This window comes from Callionymus lyra, chromosome 19 (genome assembly GCF_982586985.1).
Source record: "Callionymus lyra chromosome 19, fCalLyr1.hap1.1, whole genome shotgun sequence".
Classification (NCBI taxonomy): domain Eukaryota; kingdom Metazoa; phylum Chordata; class Actinopteri; order Syngnathiformes; family Callionymidae; genus Callionymus; species Callionymus lyra.
This window is the reverse complement of record NC_141836.1, coordinates 6,561,763-6,581,456: the sequence shown is the minus strand read 5'-3', so window position 1 is coordinate 6,581,456 and position 19,694 is coordinate 6,561,763. Positions and strand designations below refer to the sequence as shown.

Below are 19,694 nucleotides of genomic sequence, written 5' to 3'. Positions count from 1 at the left end.
ATTTAAAATTACTTTAAATGTATTTATTTAATTTAGAAATCGTTTTTTCATTCAATTATTAAAAAAACAAATTCAACCTTTTTATTATTTTATCAAAAATAATCAAATGCTTCAAATGTTGTTTATTTTAATGATTAAATGACAAAATTCACAGTTTGAAATGTTTAATTCAACAATTAAATATTGACACTGATTTACTTCCATAACCAATCTTTGCAATTCCACATCATTCCTGGGTCTCGTGGTTCGGGTGCGACTTCCACCGGACACACCCGAGCTCACTCGGGGTCACCACGTCATCGCTGGATTTTTTTTGGTCCAAACGAGCGTCTCGAGTCGCGAACGAACCCACGCACGCAGAGACAAGTTCTTGAATGGACCCGTTTCTCCCACGTGATCAAAGGCGCGGTGCGGTGCGCCGCTGCGGCAGTTCCCCCGGTGTGCCGCCAGGGGCCGCTGTGGCGCGCCTGTCAGTCACGTGACGCGCGTGTCCGCTGCTGGGTGCTCCATGATGGCGGACCGTCCCTGTTCTTCCGCTGTTTGTTTAGTTTATTTACAATCTTGACCTGCTTCCTCCGCCGACTCTTTGTTTTTTTGGACAAAATTCCGCTTCTCTCCGTGAAGTGATGGACCGGGGCGTGGACCTGTCCGCCCTGCCCAAGGAGGTTCGGGACCAGCTGGCGGAGTTGGACCTGGAGCTGTCTGAAGGTAAAGGTGGGGCTGGGTGACGGTTTAAGTCAACGGGTCTGGTCCTCCGGTCCCGTGGCAGGATCCGGTGAAAACCCGTAAAAGTCTTTGTTGGGGATGGAAAGATGCCGGCGGCTACATGCTAACGTGCTAACAGGATGTGAGTGTTCAGTCTGACAGGAAGCAGAGAGTGTCTGGTCCAGCGACGAGTCTTTTGTCTGCTCGGAACCCACTTCTCTGTCACTGGGTTCCCGTCCGAACCCACACATATATGTCTCAGACCCGTGTCTTCATCTCAACCAACACGTTTGTGACCCTGGCTCCTGCTGTCAGGATTGTTTTTTGCGATGAAAACCGAACGAGCTTGTTTTGCTTGTGATGACACGTAATGACTTTGTTATTATCATGACGTCCTGCTTCTTCTGGAGAGAAAAAGTGTCAGAGATCAGCGAAAATCTGGAATTGGTTCTGTGGTCAAGAGCTTTTTTTTCTTTCTTCTTTTTCTTCCTCAAAACACTCTCGATGTCGCAATGGAACTTCCTATTGACAGCAGGAAGTCCAGTCAGCTGGGACTGTCATGGTTCAACAGTCAGACAAAGATTCAAATCTAGACCCAGATCTGAGTCACATCCTGGTTCATCCTCCATCTCCAGATGTGGGCAACTTGTGGCCCTTTTAGTTGTTTGTATGTGACCCTCGTCATGTCAGAGTAAAGCTTGATAACTAGTAGATCTTGAAGAATAGTTTCTGACAGAACTGTTTTTCTATTCCTTCCTCATAAACTCTATAGTAAAGCAGTTATTTTATCCATTTCTGTTTTGTTTAAGGACCAATAAAGTTGCGTAATTCAATAAAAAAGGAAGTTAAATAGAAAAATTTTCCCCTTTGTTTTTAGTATTTCTTGTCCCTCAAAATTAAAAAAAGATTGTTAATAAAATCTTCCTGATTTTTCCCTCTTTTTCACAAGTTGTTTCCCAACATATTGAGATCCAGTCGTGCTATATTCAGCGGCTCCTTAAGAAACGTGTTCAGTCTGATCGACCTGGAGATGAAGCGATTGTGTTGCCAACCTCGTATGTTCCTAAACCAGAGTGTACTAGTCGTTTTGCTTCTGACAAGGAGGATGCTGGTCCATATGCAGCGACCCAGCCCAGATGAGACTTTAGGGTCCGAGGCCCGGAGCCCAGAAATGTGGAAGTTGTGTAACTAGAAGTGGGAGTGACGATAAGGACTTGACTCACCATCGCCGAGCTCTGCGTGTAAAAGGGTGATATGAGCGTTTGTTCTCCCCAGACTTGTTCCTGCAGGAACAGGAAGTGACTGGTACCAGACTTACAAGCCGTTGTTAAAAGATTTCGAGAGAAACGGCCCCGAACCTGTGGACGCGTCTTTTCATTTCTACATCTTCACGTCGGTTTCGACGAGTTCGGACTCATCCAGTGAAGGAAGTTTCCTCCGTCTACTTGTCGCCGTCCTCAGTCCGTCAACCTTTCCGCGACCCTCACTTCAGCTGTCAAGGAAAAACTTCCTGACTTGCTGAGAGGGCACAGGTCACCGGCCAGGTCAGCTGACGCGCCATCTGTCTCAGGGGTTATTTATAGCTCAGGTGTTAGCTTTACTTCGTTAGTCCCACAATGGGATTATCCATATGAAATTATTTTTGCGTCTCGGTCGTCCCTGATGGGGGTCACGTGACCAGCAGCTCCCGCCGAGCTACGGTGGATCTGACACGGCCATTTTTCAGCCTCTCACAGCTGAAAGTGAATTCATGATCGTGTTTGTCAGGAGACGGTCAGCTGTCATTCTTCATCTGATCCACTTCTCATCGCCACTAAGTTCTGTCTGTGTCTCCAGATCAGCACATTCCAGAGAGAGTTTTCTGAGTGAGGGTCACTTCCTGTTCTCGTGTACACCACGTCTCCTCAATTTTTCGCAATGCAATTAAACTTCCTGGCATCAGTTTTTACTTCCTCCATAATTAAAGGAAAAATTAAATTCTAGGTGATGACTGAGGACAAGAGGATACAGTAGATTCTTTGATCATATGAACAGCAGTTACGACTTGAGTCATGTGGTCTGTAAATTCTGCGACATCAGAGTCAAGTACTGGACAATACTATTCTCTGTGTCACATCGCCAGGTTCTTCAATACACACCCCTAGCACTCAAATCCTGGACCACCAGTACATGACGGTTGTACAGCGACATGACCCCGTAAAAACTTCACAGAAGAAAGAATTTTATGTCGGAGCCACTGAGGTCCAAAGAGGATTATTATGACGACTCGGCATTAGTGCGGCGTGTTTGCCGGCTAACAGTGAGCTGTTGTTCTCCCGCAGGCGACATCACACAGAAAGGCTTTGAGAAGAAACGGGCCAAACTTCTGGCGTCCTACATCCCTCAAGTGACTCCGCCTGGTGAGTGACGACCTCATTTCCTCTCGGACTTTTACTTTCCTGCCTGACTCGAGTCATTATCAGAGCTTTGAGACAAAGAAAGTGCAGTCAAAGGAAACGTTCCTGTTTGTTATTGCATCATTCTTTTGGTATGAGTGAGAGTAGGGGGTGGGGGGGCAGCCAAGCGGTCTCTCAGCTGGGCTGTTCAAAAATAAGTAAGTAAGTAAGTAAGTAATATTTATTTATATAGCGCTCTTCGAGACCAGGGTCACAAAGCGCTTAAACAATCAAAACAATACTCAAAAAAGTACATACTTTAAAGATCAAGATAATACTAGGAGCTGACTATGGAAGTATATCAGTTAAAATTTCTTTTTTTTTTCATTGAAAATAAAATATAATATTAAAGCATTCAATTATTTTTTGCATCATTTATTTCAATATTTTTCTGTATCAAAAGGTTGAATTGTCTTTTTATAAAATAATTTAATTAATAAATTTCACTGTTGAAATGTCTTTTTATAATATTAATTAAAAAAATACAAAAATAAAATAAGAATTTTACACATAGATTGATATTGTAATTTATATAATGTAAAAATAATTATTCTATATACAGTATTTTTTAATTTGTAGCCTCTTAAATTCAACATAAAAATGTAAATAATCCAATCAAGCAATTTAAAGGCTACAAATAAAATAAAAATAAAAATAGAAAACGTATTTTTCAATAATTGGAAGTTATAATATCAACGCTATGTGTATAAAAAAAATATATGAATTGTAAAATATAAAAAATCATGGCACTGAGATACTCAGTCACTCTCATTTCTAACACGTGTCCTGTTCGGGTCAGCAGGTCTCTCTCTTCCAGATGTCCAACTCTCTCCGGGCCACAGAAGCGACCCTAGCCCGAGTCCAGAGGCCCCTGGTCCCTCCACATCCTCCGCCTCCAGACATCACCGCGCACACCGCAGTGGTGGAGCCCGAGATGATCGCTACAGATCTGGTACTTGCAGACAGTTGTGCGGGTTCTGGTAACCCGGGTTCTGACATCCTCTCTCTCACGATGGCAGACATCCACACTGAGGCCGTGCAAGCAGCTCTGGCCAAGCACAAGGAGGAGAAGATGGCTCTTCCCATGCCGACCAAGAGACGCTCCGCCTTCGTCCAGTCGCCCTCGGACGCCTGCACACCCCCAGGTCTGGCTCGGTGGAGACATCCAGAAGGTTTTTTGGTCGAGTCTCTCACCTCTGTCGCTCCTACCTTTGCAGACACGTCGTCCGCCTCCGAGGACGAAGGTTCTCTCCGCAGAAAAGCCGCCCTCAGTGCGGTTCTGGCCCAGAGCTTGCAGAGTCCAGACCTGTGGATCAACCGGTCCGTCCAGAGTTCGTCCACCTCCTCCTCCGCCTCCTCCACCCTCTCCCATGGAGAGTCCAAATCTCAGGCTCAGCCTCAGCTGCCTGCTTCCGTGTTAGCCGACGTCCTGGCCCACACTCGCATCGGTACCGACCCGTAGAGAAAACCTCTTTCTCCTGTTGGTTCTGAATTGCGACGTTTTGCCCCGCAGAGAACAGCGTTCCTCCAGACGTCACCTCCTCCAGCCCCCAGGACCGAGGCCCCCGTGTGGACCTGGCCCCGGCTGTCAGGGGCATGAGTCGTGGTCAGAGCCGCTGCAGCATTCTGGACACCGCTGACGGTACGAACACACTCGCCACAGCGTCCCCCTGTGGCAGTGGCCAGTACTTCATAGCATCCAAATGAGTTTGAAATTATTGGGCACTCGATCCTCAATCACCCTCAGTTTGCTGAATCCCTCTAATCACAGTTTTGTTTTCTTTCTTTTGGGTCCATTATTCCGTGCGTCTTTGATTTAAAAAAGGGAAAGGAAAAGGTAATAAACATCAATGGTTCTGCTGTCCGGGTTCGTTTGTTTCCAGCCTGTCTCTTGATGTTCCGACGTCTTTGTGCTGCCGCTCCTCAAGTCCTTCCTCTCAACTTCCTTTTCACTTTGTGTGTGTGTCTGTGCGTGTGCGACTGCGAGCTGAAGATGTTAACGGTGTCTCTCAACCACCAGGGGTTCCGGTCAACAGCCGAGTGTCCACGAAGATCCAGCAGCTGCTGAACACTCTCAAGCGACCCAAGCGACCTCCACTCAGTGAATTCTTCCTGGACGACTCTGAGGAGATCGTAGAAGGTAACGCAACGTCTGTCTGTCAACACAACACCAGCGTAGACGACCGTGTTGTTACACAGGATATAAGATAAGAAAGATGAGTTTCCTTTAACATCATCAGCTGCACAGCTAGATTGAAACAGTCGTTATTAATGTTATTATCAGTCGTTATTTTGTGTTGTTTCAGCACTCATTCCGCTCTTTACGCTGCCGTCTCCAAGATACATGTGTAGCCTCTCTATACAGCCAGATCACTCACTTTTAACCCATGAACTGCATCATATGCATTTCTCCGTTTACCATCATGAGGGCGTGTAATCTTAAAAAAATACTTATATTTCTTCCTAAAGTGTATAGATTTTAAAAGAGTAGCGACTTATATTCCAGTAATTATGGTAGTTTTCTTGTGACTGATCATCTTTGTTAACTTACCTTGGGGTACAATTTACTTTCACTGACTAACAATGACCTTCAGTGACCTACACCGACTTTAAATGACCTTGACTGACCCTTTCGGTTTCTGTACGTTGCCCTTGCTGGCTGAGTCAAAGGTCGCCCAAGTGGCTGAAAGGTCTCCCCTTCGTTTCCAGTTCCTCAGCCGGACCCCAACACCCCGAAGCCGGAGGGCCGCCAGATCATCCCGGTCAAGGGCGAGCCGCTCGGCGTGGTCAGCAACTGGCCCCCTGCCCTGCAGGCGGCTCTGGCCCGCTGGGGGGCCACGCAAGCCAAGAGCCCCGCGCTCACCGCCCTGGACATCACGGGGAAGCCGCTCTACACGCTGACCTACGGTTGCTGCTCCTCCTCCTGGCGCCGGGTTCCTTTCGTGAGCAGAACATGACCGTGTGCCTCGTGTGTCCTCGCAGGGAAGCTGTGGAGTCGCAGTCTGAAGCTGGCCTACACGCTGCTGAACAAACTCGGACCCAAGACGGAACCAGTACTGCAGCCCGGGGACCGGGTACGGGAGATCCTCGTCTGTTGTTCCTCGGTAAGCATCCTTGTCTTTACGACGCTCTGTTGCTCTCCTGTAGGTGGCGCTGGTCTACCCTAACAGCGACCCCGGCATGTTCTGGGTGGCGTTCTACGGGTGCCTGCTGGCCGAGGTCATTCCGGTTCCGATAGAGGTGCCGCTGTCTAAACAGGTAAAACCACAAGGGAGACGACCACACGTCGCCGATGTTCATGAACGTCTCTGGTGCCTTCAGGACGCCGGGAGTCAACAGATCGGCTTCCTGCTCGGCAGCTGCGGGGTCAGCCTGGCTCTGACCAGCGAGGTCTGTCTCAAAGGCCTGCCCAAGACCCCCAACGGAGAGATCGTCCAGTTCAAAGGCTGGCCCAGGATGAAGTGGGTGGTGACCGACACCAAGTACCTGACCAAACCCTCCAAAGACTGGCAGCCGCACATCCCCACCGCCAACACGGACACGGCCTACATCGAGGTGCGCGAGTCCGTCTCGTCGCAAGCGGTTTCTGAGCTTCACGTGTCCGTCTGTGTCCCCCCTCCAGTACAAGGCCAGCAAGGAGGGGACGGTGATGGGCGTGGCCGTGTCCAAGATCTCCATGCTGACCCACTGCCAGGCTCTGAGCCAGGCCTGCAACTACTGTGAAGGTGGGTCCGTTTATCACCCGCGGTGACCCCTTTTAACGTGACTCCCTGTCAACCAGGGGAGACGCTGGTCAACGTTCTGGACTGCAAGAAGGACATGGGCCTGTGGCACGGGGTTCTGACGGTGAGCTGGTTTTTGGGTCACTTGTTAACCTGCTGAAGATCTTGAAGGTGTGAGTTATCGACGTGTGTTTTTCCCAGAGCGTCATGAACCGGATCCACACCATCACCGTCCCCTACGCCGTCATGAAGGCCTGCCCCATGTCCTGGGTGCAGAGGGTCCACATCCACAAAGGTCGGACTCGGACTTTAACCCTTTATTGACACAAAAGCTGCTGCGGTTGTTTGACCTCTTGTATGTCCCTGCAGCTCGAGTGGCTCTGGTCAAGTGTCGCGACCTCCACTGGGCCATGATGGCGCACAAAGACCAGCGAGACACCAACCTGTCGTCCATTAGGATGCTGATCGTGGCTGATGGTGCAAATCCCTGTGAGGCTGCTTCCTCTACATGTGACCTGTCTCACCCTATCATTCGGCCACCCATTCTCCTGTCTCACCCTCTCACCTGTCTGCAGTTTCTAATGTCTCACCTGTCTGCACTTTCTTATGTCTCACCCTCTCACCTGTCTGCACTTTCTTATGTCTCACCCTCTCACCTGTCTGCACTTTCTTATGTCTCACCCTCTCACCTGTCTGCACTTTCTTATGTCTCACCCCTCTCACCTGTCTGCACTTTCTTATGTCTCACCCTCTCACCTGTCTGCACTTTCTTATGTCTCACCCTCTCACCTGTCTGCACTTTCTTATGTCTCACCCTCTCAACTGTCTGCACTTTCTTATGTCTCACCCTCTCACCTGTCTGCACTTTCTTATGTCTCACCCTCTCACCTGTCTGCACTTTCTAATGTCTCATCCTCTCACCTGTCTGCACTTTCTTATGTCTCACCCTCTCACCTGTCTGCACTTTCTTATGTCTCACCCTCTCACCTGTCTGCACTTTCTAATGTCTCATCCTCTCACCTGTCTGCACTTTCTTATGTCTCACCCTCTCACCTGTCTGCACTTTCTAATGTCTCACCCTCTCACCTGTCTGCACTTTCTAATGTCTCATCCTCTCACCTGTCTGCACTTTCTAATGTCTCATCCTCTCACCTGTCTGCACTTTCTTATGTCTCACCCCTCTCACCTGTCTGCACTTTCTTATGTCTCACCCTCTCACCTGTCTGCACTTTCTTATGTCTCACCCCTCTCACCTGTCTGCACTTTCTTATGTCTCACCCCTCTCACCTGTTTGCACTTTCTAATGTCTCACCCTCTCACCTGTCTGCACTTTCTTATGTCTCACCCTCTCACCTGTCTGCACTTTCTTATGTCTCACCCTCTCACCTGTTTGCACTTTCTTATGTCTCACCCTCTCACCTGTCTGCACTTTCTAATGTCTCACCCTCTCACCTGTCTGCACTTTCTTATGTCTCACCCTCTCACCTGTTTGCACTTTCTTATGTCTCACCCTCTCACCTGTCTGCACTTTCTAATGTCTCATCCTCTCACCTGTCTGCACTTTCTTATGTCTCACCCTCTCACCTGTCTGCACTTTCTTATGTCTCACCCTCTCACCTGTCTGCACTTTCTTATGTCTCACCCCTCTCACCTGTCTGCACTTTCTTATGTCTCACCCTCTCACCTGTCTGCACTTTCTTATGTCTCACCCCTCTCACCTGTCTGCACTTTCTTATGTCTCACCCTCTCACCTGTTTGCACTTTCTTATGTCTCACCCCTCTCACCTGTCTGCACTTTCTTATGTCTCACCCTCTCACCTGTCTGCACTTTCTTATGTCTCACCCCTCTCACCTGTCTGCACTTTCTTATGTCTCACCCTCTCACCTGTCTGCACTTTCTTATGTCTCACCCTCTCACCTGTCTGCACTTTCTTATGTCTCACCCTCCTACTTGTCCACACAATCTCCTGTCTCACTCTCCTACTTGTCCACACATTCTCCTGTCTCACCCTCCTACTTGTCCACACAATCTCCTGTCTCACTCTCCTACTTGTCCACACATTCTCCTGTCTCACCCTCCTACTTGTCCACACATTCTCCTGTCTCACCCTCCTACTTGTCCACACATTCTCCTGTCTCACCCTCCTACTTGTCCACACAATCTCCTGTCTCACTCTCCTACTTGTCCACACATTCTCCTGTCTCACCCTCCTACTTGTCCACACAATCTCCTGTCTCACTCTCCTACTTGTCCACACATTCTCCTGTCTCACCCTACTACTTGTCCAAACATTCTCCTGTCTCACCATCCTACTTGTCCACACATTCTCCTGTCTCACCCTCCTACTTGTCCACACAATCTCCTGTCTCACTCTCCTACTTGTCCACACATTCTCCTGTCTCACCCTACTACTTGTCCAAACATTCTCCTGTCTCACCCTCCTACTTGTCCACACATTCTCCTGTCTCACCCTCCTACTTGTCCACACATTCTCCTGTCTCACCCTCCTACTTGTCCACACATGCTCCTGTCTCACCCAGTCATGTCTCACCCTCAGGGTCGGTGTCATCCTGCGATGCGTTCCTAAACGTGTTCCAGTCTCACGGTCTGAAGCCGGAGGTCATCTGTCCGTGTGCCACCTCACCCGAGGCGCTGACCGTCGCCATCCGCAGGTGAGACGCCACGGTTGCGCACAAGAGAGACAGACGGGTCACTGGCTGTCTTCTCTGCAGGCCTGGAGCTCGAGGAGCTCCTCTTCCAGCCCGGGCCATCCTGTCCATGGGCGGGCTCAGCCACGGCGTGATCCGGGTCAACACCGAGGACAAGAACTCTGCGTTGACGGTCCAGGACGTGGGTCACATCATGCCCGGAGGTGAGAGTTTGTCGGGGGCGTCGGTGCCGCCTGAACTCCGGACCTTCTTGACCCGGTTGCTCTCATTGATTTTCAGCTCTGATGTGCATCGTGAAGCCGGACGGGCCGCCGCAGCTCTGCAAGACCGACGAGATCGGAGAGATCGTGATCAACTCCCGTGCAGGCGGGACCATGTACTACGGTCTGCCTGGAGTCACCAAAACCACATTTGAGGTCAGTCCCTCGGCTCGTGCGGATGATCCACATGGTCCTGACCTTCATGCTGGCTTCATCCCTGCAGGTGATTCCTGTCAACCAGACCGGAGCGCCGCTGGGGGAAGTTACCTTTACCAGGACGGGTCTGCTGGGCTTCGTAGGACCGGTGAGACCAGTACAGCAGGAGGTTGAGGGGAGGGGGGTCGCTGCTCTTGCTGACGGACTCTCTGGTCTGCAGGGAAGTCTGGTGTTCGTGGTGGGCAAGAACGAGGGGCTGCTGTCGGTCAGCGGGCGGCGCCACAACGCCGACGACCTGGTGGCCACGGCGCTGGCCGTGGAGCCGGTCAAGACCGTGTACAGAGGAAGGTGAGGTTCGGAGGGCCTTGACCTTTCACCTTTGACCCCTTTGGCTAAGGTCTGACCGCGTGTGCGCAGGATCGCCGTGTTCTCAGTCACCGTGTTCTACGACGAGAGGATCGTGGTCGTGGCAGAGCAGCGTCCGGACGCCAGCGAGGAGGACAGCTTCCAGTGGATGAGTCGAGTCCTGCAGGTATGGACACACATCTGGTCCAGACCTCCTGCTGCTGCTGCACAACTGTGTTATCAGACACACACCAACACACACACACACGTCTCACACAGCTGTTCTGCTCCTCAGGCCATCGACAGCATCCACCAGGTGGGGCTCTACTGCCTGGCTCTGGTTCCGGCCAACACTCTGCCCAAGACCCCCCTGGGGGGAATCCACATCTGTGACACCAAACAGAACTTCCTGGATGGAAACCTTCATCCCTGCAACATCCTCCTGTGTCCTCACACCTGCGTCACCAACATGCCCAAACCCAGACAGAAGCAGCACGGTGAGATCAGTCTACTCCTTCAGTCTACTCCTTTAATCTACTCCTCCAGTCTACTCCTATAATCTACTCCTCCAGTCTACTCCTCCAGTCTACTCCTTTAATCTACTCCTCCATTCATCTCCTCCATTCTACTCCTCCAGTCTACTCCTCCTTTCTACTCCTCCATTCTACTTATCCAGTCTACTCCTCCATTCTACTTATCCATGTTACTCCTCCAGTCTACTCCTCCATTCTACTCATCCAGTCTACTCCTCCATTCTACTCCTCCAGTCTACTCCTTTAATCTACTCCTCCAGTCTACTCCTCCAGTCTACTCCTCCATTCTACTCCTCCATTCTACTCCTCCAGTCTACTCCTCCATTCTACTCCTCCATTCTACTCTTCCAGTCTACTCCTCCAGTCTACTCCTAGCTAACCGTAGATCATTCTCCTCTGATCTTCTCAGTGGATGTGGGACCAGCCTCCATGCTTGTGGGGAACCTTGTGGCCGGCAAACGAATCGCCCAGGCAACGGGTCGAGAGCTCGGTCTCGTAGAAGACCAGGACCCGAACAGGAAGGTTGGACCAAAGAGACGCACACGTCAGCGTTCGTTCAAGTCGTTTAACGTCATCTTTCCTTCTCAGCACCAGTTCCTGTCCGACTCGCTGCAGTGGCGAGCCCAGTCCGACCCGGACCACGTTCTCTACGTGCTCCTCAACGCTAAGGTGGGTCTTTCTGTCTCTCAGTCCGTCCCGAGGCCTGACGTGGTTCTCACACGTGTCCTGCAGGGGGTGGCGGTGTGCACGGCCACATGCGCACAACTTCACAAGAGAGCGGAGAAAATCACAGCCACTCTTTTGGAGCGAGGAGGACTGAACGCCGGAGACAACGTGGTCCTTCTCTACCCTCCAGGTCTGGTCTTTGATCCTCCTCCATGGATGTGCAGGAACTTAACCCGGGGCGCTCTCGTTCGCAGGGATCGACCTGATCGCCGCCTTCTATGGGTGTCTGTACGCCGGAGTTGTGCCGGTGACCGTTAGGCCTCCTCACCCGCAGAACCTCGCGGCGACGCTTCCCACCGTCCGCATGATCATCGACGTAAGTCGAACTCGAACGAGATCCATGAGCAACAAGCCGACCTGAGGTCTGTGTCTCAGGTGAGCAAGGCGGCCTGTATCCTGACCACTCAGCCGCTGGTCCGAATCCTGAGGTCCAGAGAGGCGGCGTCCAGCGTCAACATCAAGACGTGGCCCACCATCATCGACACAGGTGCCGCCCTCGACCCGCTGCTGCTGAACAACACTATAGTTACTTTTTTACTTTGACCTTCAGACGACCTCCCCAGGAAACGACCTACGCACATCTACAAGCCCCCGACGGCAGAAATGCTGGCGTATCTGGACTTCAGTGTGTCCACCACGGGCATGTTGACCGGCGTTAAGGTACACACCAAATACACAATATGGTTGAAGTGTTGTCTCTGCAGTTCTTAAGATGAAGATCTTTGTTCCAGATGTCTCACTCTGCTGCCAGCACTTTGTGTCGCTCCATCAAGCTGCAGTGTGAACTTTACTCCTCACGCCAGATCACCATTTGTCTGGACCCCTACTGTGGGCTGGGCTTCGTGCTGTGGTGCCTCTCCAGGTAACACACACACACACATACACCAACCAACACAACAAACACACACACACAGCGACACCCAACAAATTGACACAAAACAAACAAACAAAATGACACAAAACAAACACCCACACACAAAGAACTGTACAAAAAAAAACACAGACAACAACACAAAACTGACACACATACAAACACACACTACAACATCTAAACACACACACACACTACAACTCTCAAACAAACACACAAACAACAAAAAATACACACACACACAAAACAAGCATACAAACTCAAAAATACCAAAAAAAACACCCAAAATCAACAAACAATGACACTAAGCAAACGAACACAATGAAAAAAAGTCACACAAACGCACTCACAACAACACAAGACAAACACACACCATGATAGTAAAAAAAACAACCTATGCATTGACACAAAACAAACACACACCATGATAAAAAACAAACGTGTGCATTGACACAAAACAAGCAAACATACACAACCCAAACACGGACAACAACATCCAAACAAACGCGCAACAACAATATCTAAACAAACGCACACACAACAAAAAACACAGACACACTAACACACAGAAAAACAAACAGGCAAACAAAACAAATGTACACACAAGAACACAAAACAAACAAAAAATGCTACAAAACAAACACTCACACAAACAACGAACACACAACCACACAAGACAGAAAAGAAACAAACGCAACCACACAAAAGAAACGACATCTAAACAAACACACACGACAGGAAACAAACACGCATAACGACACAAAACACAACCGTGTGTGCGGTCCAGTGTGTACTCAGGTCACCAGTCGATCCTCATCCCTCCCCTGGAGCTGGAGGTCTCTCTGCCCGTGTGGCTCAGCACCTTGAGCCAGTACAAGATCCGGGACACGTTCTGCTCCTACTCCGTCATGGAACTGTGCACTAAAGGGCTCGGCACTCACACGGAGATGCTGAAGGTGAGACGCTCACTGACGTCTCGTGTGCGGACGAGTCAACTCTGTCTCTGCAGGCTCGAGGACTCAACCTGTCCTGCGTGAGGAGCTGCGTGGTGGTCGCTGAAGAGCGCCCCCGTCTGGGCCTCTCGCAGTCCTTCTCCAAACTCTTCAAAGACCTGGGGCTGTCCTCCCGGGCCGTCAGCACCGCTTTCGGGTCCAGAGTGAACCTGGCCATCGGCCTTCAGGTAGTCCACCCGGTTTCTGTGTGGCTCCTTTTGGAAGTGCTGAGGTTCTGTCATGGTCTTCAGGGGACGGCGGGTCCAGATCCGTCCACCGTCTACGTGGACATGAAGTCTCTGCGTCACGACAGGGTCCGCTTGGTGGAGCGAGGAGCTCCTCAGAGCCTTTCACTCATGGAGTCCGGAACGGTGAGTTGGACCGACGGATCTGAACGGGTCATGTGACCAGCCGGGACCCGGAGAATTGATTTGGGGTTTTTTTCCAGATTCTTCCCGGAGTCCGAGTCATTATCGTCAACCCAGAGACCAGAGGACCTCTCGGAGATTCCCACCTGGGGGAGGTGAGTTTAGGACTACCTGGAGGTCAGAACCTCTTGACCTTCTTGAGCCTCCTTGTATTGTGTCTTCCAGATCTGGGTCAACAGTCCTCACTGTGCCACCGGTTACTACACCATCTACGGCGAGGAGAGTCTGCAGGCGGACCACTTCAACACCAAACTCAGCTTTGGAGAACCTCAGACACTCTGGGCCAGGACCGGGTACCTGGGTTTCATCAAGAGAACCGAGCTCCTGGACGCCAGCGGAGGTGAGTGCTTGTTGCGTCTCCGGTACCTGGTGTCAGACTGACCGAGGTTCTCGGATGTTCTTGGATGTTGCAGACCGTCACGACGCCTTGTTCGTGGTGGGTTCTCTGGACGAGACCTTGGAGCTCAGAGGACTGCGGTACCATCCCATAGACATTGAGACGTCGGTGTCGCGGACCCATCGCAGCATCGCAGAGAGGTCGGTCCAGACTTCAAGAAGAACTTCATCTTAGATTCTCAGGTCATGTGACCCAGTCTGAGGATCTGGTTTTCTCTCCTCAGCGCCGTGTTCACGTGGACCAACCTGCTGGTGGTGGTGGCGGAGCTCAGCGGGTCGGAGCAGGAGGCCCTCGATCTGGTCCCGCTCGTCACCAACGTGGTCCTGGAAGAGCACCACCTCATCGTGGGCGTGGTGGTCATCGTGGACCCGGGGGTCATCCCCATCAACTCCAGAGGCGAGAAGCAGCGGATGCACCTGAGGGACTCCTTCCTGGCCGACCAGCTGGACCCCATCTACGTGGCCTACAACATGTGAAGACCCCCCCCTGAAGACCACCCGTTCACACGACACCGCCACCTTCATCTTCTTTTATGTTGTTATACCGGGTCCGAACCAAGTCCTGAGCCAGGGGTTCCGGCAGGTGGGTGAGGTCAGAGATCACGCTGACCTCCTGCACTTTAACCTCCCACCCCGGCCGAAACCCCAACTTGGCTGCTTCCCCCACATCCGTGTTGACACTTGTCCGGGCAGGATCGGTTTCGATCCGCCGGTTCCGGTGGCCCCGTCGCCACCCTTTGGAACGTAGCACATCCTTAGAAGTCACATGACCCGCCCCCGGGACTACTACGTCATGTGAGGTCCAACATTATCGGCACAAAGTGGGTTTGATTCCGGAGCACAAGTTGAATGTTCCCGTCCTCCACGCGTGACTGACGGAGACGGCGGCGCTCACGGATCGGCAGAAGTGCCTTCACTGCCGAGTTGTCTTGCCTTCTTCAGCGTCGTCACATCACTGAGCGTAAGGTCGTAGCTCCGCTCCGAGTCTCTCGCCGGATCGTTTGCAATGGAACCTGGCGGGGAAAAGAGACCGAAAAACACACAAAAAAAATCCTGGTTCTGTTCGCAGCAGGGTCGCATTTGGCAGCCTTGTGTAGACCCTGGGTCGAGGTTCTGAACCAGCGAATCCATGTGATATCCCCCCTGGGTTCCGGGTCCGTTTACGAAAAAGAATCTGTCGTCGCCACTGAATTCCTGCATCAGATGTTAGTTGTTTTTTTTTAATGGTCGCCGACGTGGCGGACGCTCGTGTCATATCCACCTTCTAGCCTTCCGATCGCTGGTGCTAACTGTTGACGGAGCGAAGAACAAAAAAGACATTGAAGCACAAAACGTTGGTGAAGTAAACGAAAAGTTTTACCTCAAGAGTCACTATGCATCACGAGTGTGTCGTCATGTCATTAAAGCTCTGTGCAACTGTCGCCCGCTGACTTCTTCCTCCTCAGACCAGAGACCACCAGACGACATGTTGACGGACACGCGTCACTTTTTCCTCCTGCTCAGGTGAGTGACCAGGACGTCAAGTACGATTGTTGGCCACCAGGGGTCACTATTACCACATGGATGAACCGAAGTCACTCCTGCCGTGTTCCTTCCCAGCCAGGTCACATGACCGTTAAAAGGCGCCTAAAGTAGGGATTTTATTTTATTTTTTCACTCTTGGGTGACGTCACGGTGATGATGTGATCGAATGTCCGAGTGAAGCTCTTCCAGTAACAGGCGCAGTAGTCATTTAGGGTGTGTGTGTGTGAATGGTTGTCCGATCCATCCAGGGTGTCTTCTACTGCTTCACCAATAGCAGGAATAGAAACCTCCAGAAACTTCTCCAAAACCACGTCAGGTCCCACAAGTTCTAATCATAACATTAAAGGGAAAAATATCTTAGGAGGTCATGGGACAGAGCAGGAGCAGGTGGAGGGAGGAGGCCATGGGATGGATCTGGAGCAGGTGTAGGGAGGAGGCCATGGGATGGAGCTGGAGCAGGTGGAGGGAGGAGGTCATGGGACGGAGCAGGAGCAGGTGGAGGGAGGAGGTCATGGGACAGAGCAGGAGCAGGTGGAGGGAGGAGGTCATGGGACAGAGCAGGATCAGGTAGAGGGAGGAGGTCATGGGACAGAGCAGGAGCAGGTGGAGGGAGGAGGTCATGGGACAGAGCAGGAGCAGGTGGAGGGAGGAGGTCATGGGACAGAGCAGGATCAGGTAGAGGGAGGAGGTCATGGGACAGAGAAGGATTGAGGTGGAGGGAGGAGGTCATGGGACAGACCAGCATCAGGTGGAGGGAGGAGGTCATGGGACAGAGCAGGATTAGGTGGAGGGAGGAGGTCATGGGAGAGACCAGCATCAGGTGGAGGGAGGAGGTCATGGGACGGAGCAGGTAGAGGGAGGAGGTCATGGGACGGAGCAGGATCAGGTGGAGGGAGGAGGTCATGGGACGGAGCAGGTGGAGGGAGGAGGTCATGGGACGGAGCAGGATCAGGTAGAGGGAGGAGGACATGGGACGGAGCAGGATCAGGTGGAGGGAGGAGGTCTTGGGAAGGAGCAGGAGCAGGTGGAGGGAGGAGGTCATGGGACAGAGAAGGATTGAGGTGGAGGGAGGAGGTCATGGGACGGAGCAGGATCAAGTGGAGGGAGGAGGTCATGGGACAGAGCAGGATCAAGTGGAGGGAGGAGGTCATGGGACAGAGCTGGATCAAGTGGAGGGAGGAGGTCATGGGACGGAGCTGGATCAAGTGGAGGGAGGAAGTCATGGGACGGAGCAGGATCAAGTGGAGGGAGGAGGTCATGGGACGGAGCTGGATCAAGTGGAGGGAGGAGGTCATGGGACGGAGCAGGATCAAGTGGAGGGAGGAGGTCATGGGACGGAACAGGATCAGGAGGAGGGAGGAGGTCATGGGACGGAGCAGGATCAGGAGGAGGGAGGAGGTCATGGGACGGAACAGGATCAGGAGGAGGGAGGAGGTCATGGGACGGAGCAGGATCAGGAGGAGGGAGGAGGTCATGGGACGGAGCAGGATCAGGTGGAGGGAGGAGGTCATGGGACAGAGAAGGATCAGGTGGATGGAGGAGGTCATGGGACGGAGCAGGATCAAGTGGAGGGAGGAGGTCATGGGACAGACCAGCATCAGGTGGAGGGAGGAGGTCATGGGACTGAGCAGGATCAGGTGGAGGGAGGAGGTCATGGGACAGAGAAGGATCAGGTGGATGGAGGAGGTCATGGGACGGAGCAGGATCAAGTGGAGGGAGGAAGTTATGGGACAGAGAAGGATTGAGGTGGAGGGAGGAGGTCATGGGACGGAGCAGGCTCAGGTGGAGGGAGGAGTTCATGGGACGGAGCAGGTTGAGGGAGGAGGTCATGAGACGGAGCAGGATCAGGTAGAGAGAGGAGGTCATGGGACGGAGCAGGTAGAGGGAGGAGGTCATGGGACGGAGCAGGATCAGGTAGAGAGAGGAGGTCATGGGACGGAGCAGGTTGAGGGAGGAGGTCATGGGACGGAGCAGGATCAGGTAGAGAGAGGAGGTCATGGGACGGAGCAGGATCAGGTAGATAGAGGAGGTCATGGGACAGAGCAGGTTGAGGGAGGAGGTCATGAGACGGAGCAGGATCAGGTAGAGAGAGGAGGTCATGGGACGGAGCAGGTAGAGGGAGGAGGTCATGGGACGGAGCAGGATCAGGTAGAGAGAGGAGGTCATGGGACGGAGCAGGTTGAGGGAGGAGGTCATGGGACGGAGCAGGATCAGGTAGAGAGAGGAGGTCATGGGACGGAGCAGGATCAGGTAGATAGAGGAGGTCATGGGACGGAGCAGGATCAGGTAGAGGGAGTAGGTCATTGGACGGAGCAGGATCAGGTAGAGAGAGGAGGTCATGGGACAGAGCAGGATCAGGTAGAGGGAGGAGGTCATGGGACGGAGCTGGATCAGGTAGAGGGAGGAGGTCATGGGACTGAGCAGGATCAGGTGGAGGGAGGAGGTCATGGGAAGGAGCAGGATCAGGTGGAGGGAGGAGGTCATGGGACGGAGCAGGGTTGAGGTGGCGGGAGGAGGTCATGGGAAGGAGCAGGAGCAGGTGGAGGGAGGAGGGCATGGGACGGAGCTGGATCAGGTAGATGGAGGAGGTCATGGGACTGAGCAGGATCAGGTGGAGGGAGGAGGTCATGGGAAGGAGCAGGATCAGGTGGAGGGAGGAGGTCATGGGAAGGAGCAGGAGCAGGAGCAGGTGGAGGGAGGAGGTCATGGGACGGAGCAGGGTTGAGGTGGCGGGAAGAGGTCATGGGACTGAGAAGGATCAGGTGGAGGGAGGAGGTCATGGGAAGGAGCAGGAGCAGGAGCAGGTGGAGGGAGGAGGTCATGGGAAGGAGCAGGTGGAGGGAGGAGGTCATGGGAAGGAGCAGGTGGAGGGAGGAGGTCATGGGATGGAGCTGGAGCAGGTGGAGGGAGGAGGTGGAGGGAGGAGGTCATGGGATGGAGCAGGATCAGGTGGATGGAGGAGGTCATGGGACGGAGCAGGATTAAGGTGGAGGGAGGAGGTGGAGGGAGGAGGTCATGGGATGGAGCAGGATCAGGTGGATGGAGGAGGTCATGGGACGGAGCAGGATCAGGTGGATGGAGGAGGTCATGGGACGGAGCAGGATCAGGTGGATGGAGGAGGTCATGGGACGGAGCAGGATTAAGGTGGAGGGAGGAGGTGGAGGGAGGAGGTCATGGGACGGAGCAGGATCAGGTAGAGAGAGGAGGTCATGGGACGGAGCAGGTGGATAGAGGAGGTCATGGGACAGAGAAGGATCGAGATGGAGGGAGGAGGTCATGGGACGGAGCAGGATCAGGTGGAGGGAGGAGGTCATGGGACGGAGCAGGGTTGAGGTGGCGGGAGGAGGTCATGGGATGGAGCAGGATCAGGTGGAGGGAGGAGGTCATAGGACAGAGCAGGGTTGAGGTGGAGGGAGGAGGTCATGGGATGGAGCAGGATCAGGTGGAGGGAGGAGGTCATGGGACGGAGCAGGATCAGGTAGAGGGAGGAGGTCATGGGACGGAGCAGGATCAGGTGGAGGGAGGAGGTCATTGGACAGAGCAGGATCAGGTAGAGGGAGGAGGTCATAGGACAGAGCAGGGTTGAGGTGGAGGGAGGAGGTCATGGGATGGAGCAGGATCAGGTAGAGGGAGGAGGTCATAGGACAGAGCAGGGTTGAGGTGGAGGGAGGAGGTCATGGGATGGAGCAGGATCAGGTGGAGGGAGGAGGTCATTGGACAGAGCAGGATCAGGTAGAGGGAGGAGGTCATAGGACAGAGCAGGGTTGAGGTGGAGGGAGGAGGTCATGGGACGGAGCAGGATCAGGTAGAGGGAGGAGGTCATAGGACAGAGCAGGGTTGAGGTGGAGGGAGGAGGTCATGGGATGGAGCAGGATCAGGTGGAGGGAGGAGGTCATGGGACGGAGCAGGATCAGGTAGAGGGAGGAGGTCA

At 52.7% G+C, this 19,694-nt stretch overlaps 1 protein-coding gene across 5 annotated transcripts; it reads left to right on the top strand.

Annotated features, from left to right (window-relative positions):
• Positions 1–488: 488 nt before the first annotated feature.
• Positions 489–15,660, top strand: dip2ba (DIP2 acetate--CoA ligase B (putative)a). 5 transcript variants are annotated; one of them, XM_087780913.1, is made up of 36 exons: positions 489–708; positions 3,027–3,104; positions 3,943–4,092; positions 4,160–4,285; positions 4,358–4,588; positions 4,654–4,782; positions 5,161–5,280; positions 5,850–6,047; positions 6,123–6,214; positions 6,288–6,398; positions 6,462–6,695; positions 6,763–6,865; positions 6,922–6,986; positions 7,064–7,157; positions 7,232–7,351; positions 9,421–9,535; positions 9,596–9,735; positions 9,812–9,948; positions 10,016–10,096; positions 10,169–10,296; positions 10,366–10,480; positions 10,589–10,790; positions 11,236–11,348; positions 11,415–11,495; positions 11,559–11,682; positions 11,747–11,868; positions 11,928–12,039; positions 12,103–12,212; positions 12,284–12,414; positions 13,211–13,379; positions 13,433–13,603; positions 13,667–13,786; positions 13,864–13,938; positions 14,009–14,183; positions 14,257–14,380; positions 14,464–15,660. In XM_087780913.1, exons 1-36 carry the CDS (start codon positions 627–629, stop codon positions 14,714–14,716), a joined length of 4,731 nt encoding a protein of 1,576 aa, XP_087637039.1. In that variant the 5' UTR covers positions 489–626; the 3' UTR covers positions 14,717–15,660. The 5 variants fall into 5 exon arrangements, with proteins under 5 accessions (XP_087637039.1, XP_087637038.1, XP_087637036.1 ...); XM_087780912.1 differs by having other exon boundaries at positions 3,940–4,092; XM_087780910.1 differs by having other exon boundaries at positions 11,236–11,495.
• Positions 15,661–19,694: the final 4,034 nt, after the last annotated feature.

Coding starts and splice junctions, on each gene's coding strand:
- dip2ba (XM_087780909.1), top strand. CDS start 627: ATGGACCGGGGCGTGGACCTGTCCGCCCTGCCCAAGGAGGTTCGGGAC. Junction 4,286..4,357: donor GGACGCCTGCACACCCCCAG/GTCTGGCTCGGT, acceptor CTACCTTTGCAG/ACACGTCGTCCGCCTCCGAG. Junction 12,040..12,102: donor GCCCACCATCATCGACACAG/GTGCCGCCCTCG, acceptor TTTGACCTTCAG/ACGACCTCCCCAGGAAACGA.